This window comes from Podarcis bocagei, assembly GCF_964188305.1.
Source record: "Podarcis bocagei genome assembly, chromosome: 13".
In the NCBI taxonomy this organism is placed as follows: Eukaryota; Metazoa; Chordata; class Lepidosauria; order Squamata; family Lacertidae; genus Podarcis; species Podarcis bocagei.
In genome coordinates, this window is record NC_138138.1 from 45,676,602 (window position 1) to 45,684,532 (window position 7,931).

The 7,931-nt window shown below is 41.0% G+C and overlaps 1 protein-coding gene across 1 annotated transcript; it reads left to right on the plus strand.

Annotated features, from left to right (window-relative positions):
• Positions 1-226: 226 nt before the first annotated feature.
• On the plus strand, positions 227-7,244 carry LOC308571846 (vomeronasal type-2 receptor 26-like; the record flags this gene model as incomplete). Its single annotated transcript, XM_081167460.1, has 5 exons — positions 227-262; positions 2,214-3,074; positions 4,450-4,677; positions 5,753-5,879; positions 6,343-7,244. The coding sequence occupies 5 exons, from the start codon at positions 227-229 to the stop codon at positions 7,242-7,244; spliced, it is 2,154 nt and encodes a 717-aa protein (XP_081023586.1).
• Positions 7,245-7,931: the final 687 nt, after the last annotated feature.

The window sequence follows — 7,931 nt, forward strand, 5'->3', positions numbered from 1 at the left end:
GGCCATGGCATTTGCTGTAAAGCAGATAAATGAAAAACCCCAAATCTTACCCAATGTCACTCTGGGATTCCACATCTATAATAGCCATTTCAGTGCAAGATGGACCTACCAAGCCTCCATGGAACTTCTCTCCAGGAGAGGCAGATTCATTCCGAATTACAAGTGTGGTGTCAAGAACATTCCAACAGCAGTCATTGGGGGACCAAACTCTGGTTTATGTCTCGACATGGCAACAATCCTCTGCACATACAAGATGCCACAAGTAAGACATGTGCATGAAGCCTGGATGATTATGAAAATATTTACATTTGTTTTGGGATACAGGGGTCTCCCCACTTACATGGGGGTTGTGTTCTGTGGCCCTGTGTGTATAAGTAAAAGGGTGTAAAGTGGGGAACACACCACTTTAGAGGGAGGGCATGTGGAGGAGAGAGACAGAGGGAGAGGGAGAGAGAGAGAGAGAGAGAGAGAGAGAGAGAGAGAGAGAGAGAGAGAGAGAGAGATGGCACTAGAGTAGGGTGCGCAACTCTCCCCCAGAGTGTGGAGAAGCAGTGGTGGGGTGGGGGATGTGAGGTGGACCAGGCAAGTGTCAGGGGGACAAGGCTGGTCTAGGCAGGTTGACCTTTCTGCCCTCACTTTCCATCCTCCCCCTTCCCACGCCCAAACCCAAGCAAGTTCTGGGAGAGGCAGAGCCACGGTGTCCAGCTGCAAGCAAGTGCCTGTATATCCATTCAGGCTGAGAATTGGTGCTTGAATATTGGTGTATTTCACCATCTTTAAGAACTGGAGGAGCATGGAACATGGGTGATTAACAAGCCATTTGCTTGCCTTTGACTCTCTCTCTCTTTTTTTCCAACAGAGAAAAGTTGGCAGGAGAAGCTTAGGAGAGCAATGGCGGGTATATACTTATAATAAATGCTAAACATGTCCCTAAGTGACAAAACTTTTTTTATTTATTTCTCATGTAAAAGGACAAACTATTTTTTATCAGATAATGTATTTTAAATGAATATAAATGGCAAAGTATTCCCATTCGCTGAAAACATAAACCAGGCTTCAGATAATGTTATTGCCCCTCCCCATATAGTCAAATCAGTTCCAAATCTCAGAATCCACTAAATTTAATGTAAAAAAAACAAACAAAAACTGTGACAACTATTATTTGATCAAATAGAAATTTGAGGTAAGATTAGACCTGTTTCTTTTGTATGTGTCCAGCACATTTGTGTATTTCTAACTGACTCTCTGGAGGATGGGAAACATGTTGAACTGTATGGATTCTTGTTGATTCACTAGACTTGTTTGGTCCTATGGAGCATCAACAACACAGGATGCGATATGAACACAGGTGCATGGTCCCCTCTTGATGGTTGCTGGCATCCATCTGTCTTGAGAGACAAAGGGGGTGAAGTCAAACTGCATTGTTTTTGCTGTGTTAGCAGCAACAAAGTGACCGCTCTGGGGCACAAACCTGGGCAGTGTACGTGGAAATCCTGGGTTGCCCAGGTTACAAAGCCTCTCAGCCTCACTGCTATGGTCCAAAGGAAAGCAGAGCAATATATCTGGCACCAGTTGGGCTGGATTTGTGTAGAGTTTACTCCTTAGCCTTTTCTTCTCTTGGTTTATATATATATTAGTAACTGTACTGATGTAACAGTTTTTTACATAACTGCATTTTTTGTAATATTTTAAGTTGTGTTTCAGTGCTTCAGTTTTTTACATGTCACTTGGAGACAGTTTTAATATCCTAAGCAGTGCCGGATTTACGTATAAACTAAACAAGCTATAGCTTAGGGTCCCACTTTCTTGGGGGTCCCCCCAAGATATACGTCTTTATTGTATTTCACTATTAATATACTTCTTCTTATCTATATTTCAGTTCAACAATTGCTTTGATAAAATACATACTTTGTTATGTGCAAATGGCTTTAGATACCTATTAGGTCCATAAATTACCATATAGCATATATTCAACACAAAAAACAGTGACATTTTGTTGTTGACAAAGGACAGCTGGACATATAATGGGCCCCATTACCTCCATTAGCTTAGGGCCTCGGCAAGCCTAAATCCGACCCTGATCCTAAGCGGTATAAAAATTAACTAATAATTTAATCCATCAATCAAATCCTGATCTGAGTTTAACTATTGTTCAAAATCAATAAAGGGATTCATTTTTTCCTCTTCCTTCTTTTGTAAATTATTACCCGCAGCTTGTCTTTGGCTCTTCTCCCATGCTGAATATAAATATGCAAGCTGTTTTCATTCACCGAATGTTCCCAGACCAGGCTCAGCAATATGAGGGGATTCTTCAATTACTGCAGCATTTCAATTGGATATGGATTGGGGTGATTTGTCAAGATGACAACAATTCAGAGAGATTCGTACATAATGTTCTACCCATGTTTGAGCAGAAGGGTATCTGCTTTGATTTTGTAAAGAGATTCACTAAATTGAATGTTTTTCGAGGGATCGCTGCAATGATGGCTGCAGGACTTGAAATAATCAATGTTATTGTGCGGAGCACGGCCAATGTTGTGATTGTGCATGGTGAAATTCATACGATAATGGAAATGAGAGTGTACTTCAAGATGCAAGGGACACAGGATATGCCAAGGCAAAGCCTAGGAAAGGTTTGGATTATGACAGCCCAGATGGATTTCACTTCATATCCCTTTCAAAGCTGTTGGGACATAGGTTTCCTCCATGGTGCTCTATCTTTTGCCATTTACTCAGAGGGTATCATAGGATTCCAGAAATTTATTCAGAGACGACGCCCTGCCTCAGAAAAAGAAGATGGCTTCATCAGAGTTTTCTGGGAAGAGGCATTTAACTGTTCTTTTCACAAACCATCTTTAGATAAGAGACATGAGGAGTCCTGCACTGGGGAGGAGAGGGTTGACACGCTTCCTGCGTCTGTTTTTGAAATGAGCATGACTGCCCACAGCTATAGCATCTACAACGCTCTATATGCTGTGGCACATGCTGTGCATTCCATGCATTCCTCCAAATTCAAACATGGGACTATGGAAGATGGAATAAGATCAGCCTACGTGGGCCAGCAGCCATGGCAGGTAATGCTCTAATCCAGACACGTTCGACTCCCAAGAGACTGTGATCTACTCCCTGTATTAAAAAAGCTGGCAGTGATCTACCCATTGTCGTTGGAGGGAGGAGGAGCGTGTGGGGGGTGGGTGGGTGGAAGGGGAGAATTCCCCAGAGTTGTTGAGCTCTAATGCAGAAGTTTGTAGTAAACTCTGAAACTGCGTGAAAGGGGAATAGCTCCTGACAACATGGGGGGGGGAACACCTTTCTTCTTTGATTGATTTTTTGGAGAAAATATGATTACCCAGTGGGGTTCAGAGCAGGGGAGATCACAAAACAGCAAATTAAAATAAATGATGGACCATAGTCAGAGAAACATCAACAAACAGTCTTTCATTTCTCTAGGCCTTTGGCTGATTCACATTCTATGTCCTTTTAAATGTGTTTGTGGGAGGGGGATTACTGATTTGTTTTTGCTCTTGTTTTTATTATGTCTTTTGTGTTCTCATTTTGAGTTTTGTATAATTATTTTGTTAATAATAATAATAATAATAATAATAATAATAATAATAATAATAATACAGGGTATGTGATAGCAGAGCAGGCAGCAACAGCAGTAGGAGTAGGTATGTTGTGGTGGCAGCCGCAGCAGCAGCAACAGGACATGGTGACATTCTCATTTCTCCTCAAACAGCAAAATGGGATGTGCCATCCCTGACAAGAACCATGCTGACTTCCTGCCCTTTTCTCACGTGAGCCACTCCACCAGCACCAGCCATCTCACTAGTGCAACTTCGGCGCCACTAAGAGACTTTAAGCTACTATGACATTCTCCATAAGTATTTAAAGCAACCATTCCTCACTATGATACACTATCACCCTGTCCCATACTTGCATTTCTTTATTCATCCTTAGGGGGAAAGATAATATTTGGTTCTACCCAGTACCTAATTCAAAAAGTAGAAAAATAAAACTTCTTACTGTTATGAAGGAGTGATTCTGTAAACAAGTATCGCTGGGTAAGGCCTCTCAGGCAGGTGTTATTTAGTCCCCAAAGTGGGAGCAAGTGATCGAGCTGACAGCACCATCTCAGCCCCTATAAATCTTTGAGTTAACCTGCTAAGAGGGGGAGAGAGCACACCATAGATTAGACCGCTGTTTGATATCTGTAGCTGGTGCCAGAGAAGACTCCAATAAAGCCTGATAACCCGTTCAGTTCTTACGTGTGAGTTATTAGAAGCTTGGAGGGAGGACTTTGGGAAGCGACCCCCTCCTTGGCACATACTGCTTTTAAGTACCGTAGGTGATAATCCAAAACCTTCAAATGTAACCAACAACCACCATTTTGTAATATTTCAATTTTTTGGATACTATATTAATTCCTTCCCTCCTCCCACAATTTAGCTCCACGAATTTCTGAGAAGGGTCTCCTTTAATAATAGTGCTGGGAAAGAGGTTTCTTTTGACCAGAATGGGGAATTAAAAACTGAATTCGATATTATCAACTGGGTCACCTTCCCAAATGAGTCATTTCTTAGAGTCAAAGTTGGAATGATGGACCCAATGGCTCCTCTCAAAAAAGGGTTGACCATTTATGATAATGCCATTGTGTGGCCTAGCCGGTTCAACCAGGTAAGGTCTGCTTCATGTGAACTTCAGATGTGTATGCAAAACTGCTTCAGTGAGATTATGATGTGAAGGGCGTGATCCCAGGCATGCCTTGATGTAGAGCAAAAGAAGCTATTTCTTTCGGTGATGGGAACATATAGGGGCAAATATTCACCTATAGCCAACCCAGGTGGTAGAGGATTTAGACTGGGGAAAAGGTAACATTCAAAAAAGTTCTATAGGTCAACCATTAGTTCATTACAATTATCTTAAGAAATGAAGAAGAGTACAGTAGATCCATATCACTCATTTCTGCTACAGTGGAACCTCGGTTTTCGACCATAATACGTTCCAGAAGACCGTTCGACTTCTGAAATATTTAAAAATTGAGGAGCAATGGGTGTTTGGCAAAATCCATTGAGAAAAAAGAAAAAACATGCAGTGGTAGCTGTTTGACTTCCGAGGCGCATTCGAAAATGGATGTAATTACTTTCAGGTTTTCGTCATTTAGCTTCCGAAGCGTTCAGCTCCCAAGATGCTCGAAAACCCACTGTATTATGGAAAGGGTGCAAGCAACATTGTTTCCCACTGTTTTGGTCTCTGAACTAATAACATTCTAAGTCGATAATATCAGGACCCCTAGTTGCAAACTAATATGTCGAGAAACTGACCAAGCAAAGGTTGTAGCTGAAAATAAAACTAAATTGAAAAATATAAAGATAGTAAAGCAGACGCTAATTCTGCAAGGATGCAATATGGAGAGATTGCATGAAGGGCAGAGAATTTTGGAAAATACCATTCAGATGTGATTGATAATGCACTGTGGTAGCTTTGAGGGAGTTGTTGTATAATCAATATGATTATGGTAAAGGTTTTTATGAGGGCACAGTTGCTGGAGAAATGACAAAGATTCCAATACGGCAGCTTTTACTGGAGGTGAAAGCTATCACGGGGCAGTCTACAGCAAAACACAGAACACAATAACAAACAAAAGCAATAACTCTAGCCTGCACAGTATCAACCAATAAACTGTAGTTATCTAAAGATGGGTCAGTGAGTGACACACTTCAACATTATTTCCTCTTTCATTTATGGACAGGTACAACCCCTTTCTGTGTGTAATGATAATTGCCTTTTAGGTTATAGTCGGACCAAAAAGGAAGGAGAGCCATTTTGCTGCTATGGTTGCCTTCCATGTCCAGAAGGGAGAATTTCTAACCAGAAGGGTAAGATTTGTTGTGTACACTATTTATCAATTATGCCAGATATGATCTAGTAAATTTACACCAGAAACTAGTTTCCTTGATGTTTTAAGTGTAAGAACAGGGGAGATAAGATGTTGTTGTCTCATATTACTGTTGACGTGGGTCCACTTTGGTGCAGAAGTTTTCAGTTTCATGATAGGTCTGGGGGAAGGATTTCAGCAAAACTACAGATGAGAAAGGAATTGATACCTTTTGTTTAGTTATATCTTGGGAAAGAATCTTTATTGTAAGACCAGTTGGTCTCAATAGGTGCATTACTGTAAGGGCTGCAGCTTGTTAAGGTTCTCTTGAACACAATGTCCTGAGAAGAAATCAGTCATGTATTTCAATAGCACTATAGAAGCAGTCATTTAAAGCTATCATAATGTTATGCTTGCTTTTAACCAGAGTTTCCATGCATAAAAATGACTCTTTTCTTTTCCAGATATAGATGACTGTTTTGAATGCCCTGAAGATCAATATCCAAACAATGGCCAGTATGAATGCATTGTGAAAGCAATAACCTTCTTGTCTTATGGAGAACCTTTGGGGGTTAGTTTGGCTATTTGTACTCTACTCTTGTCATTCGTCACTGCTTGGGTGCTCTGGATCTTCATTAAGCACAAAGAAACTCCCATAGTCAAAGCCAATAACCGGAACCTCACCCATACTCTCCTCATCTCACTCCTGCTCTCATTCCTTTGCCCTTTGCTTTTCATAGGCCAGCCTGAGAAGTTTACATGCCTCTTTCGACAAATTGCTTTTGGCATGATCTTCTCAGTGGCCGTTTCTTCTATTCTGGCCAAAACCACCACAGTGGTTCTAGCTTTCATGGCCAACAAACCAGGATCTAGGGTAAGGAAATTGGTGGGGAAACGATTGGCTACCTCCATTGTTCTTTCCTGCTCCCTTATTCAAGCTACAATTTGTAGTGTGTGGGTGACAACCTCTCCCCCATTTCCAGTCCTTGACATGCACTCGATGACTGAAGAAATTGTGCTTGAATGTAATGAGGGTTCAACTATCATGTTTTACTGTGTCTTGGGATTTATGGGTGTCCTTGCCGCTGTCAGTTTCACAGTGGCCTTTTTAGCTAGGAAGCTGCCGGACAGTTTTAATGAAGCCAAGTTCATCACCTTCAGCATGTTGGTCTTTTGCAGTGTGTGGTTATCCTTTGTTCCAACCTACTTGAGCACAAAGGGAAAATACATGGTGGCAGTGGAGATCTTCTCCATCTTGTCCTCCAGTTTTGGGTTACTGGGCTGCATATTTTCTCCTAAATGCTATGTCATTTTGATGAGACCTGAGTTGAACAACAAGGGGCAGCTAATTAGAAGAAATGACTAGAGAATCAATGGGTCCAATGTTAACTAAATATTTTTCCACTCAAAAGTATGCAATTAATAATGAGTGATACATATAAGGAGATCACACACATACTGTTCTGTACAAAATAAACAATTTATTATTAAACAAACAAACAAATAAATAATCATACGAGCTTGTCTGTCCATTTATGTCAACATCCTCCCCGAAAGTATTATATTCTCTCTGATTACAAGCCTAACCTGTGAGCTACATTACAGTTTTCCTACCCTGGCATTTTCTATATTTTCTCCAATATGAGAGGCAATATGTCCTCCTTGAGGGCTTTTGAGGAGCAACTGGTTGGCCACTCTGAAAACAAAATGTTGGACAACATAGGCTCTTGGTCTTATACAGCAGCCCTTCCCTTCCCTTCCCTTCCCTTCCCTTCCCTTCCCTTCCCTTCCCTTCCTTCAAAACACTTGGAGATTATTTTGGGTTTTATCAGGGTATTCTAGAGCTCGCCAATAGACTTTTAATTTAGTATTGTCCATTGATCATCAGTGGGTCTGATCTGTGAATGACTTAGGATACATCTTATCTTTAATGAAAAACAGATTGCTCACCCAAAAGCTTTTCTCTTAAAGTTTGATTATCCCCTGAAAGTTGCTGATATTCTTCTATAAATACTTTATTAGGGGAAAGATGATCCAAGCAATGCAGGGGAGC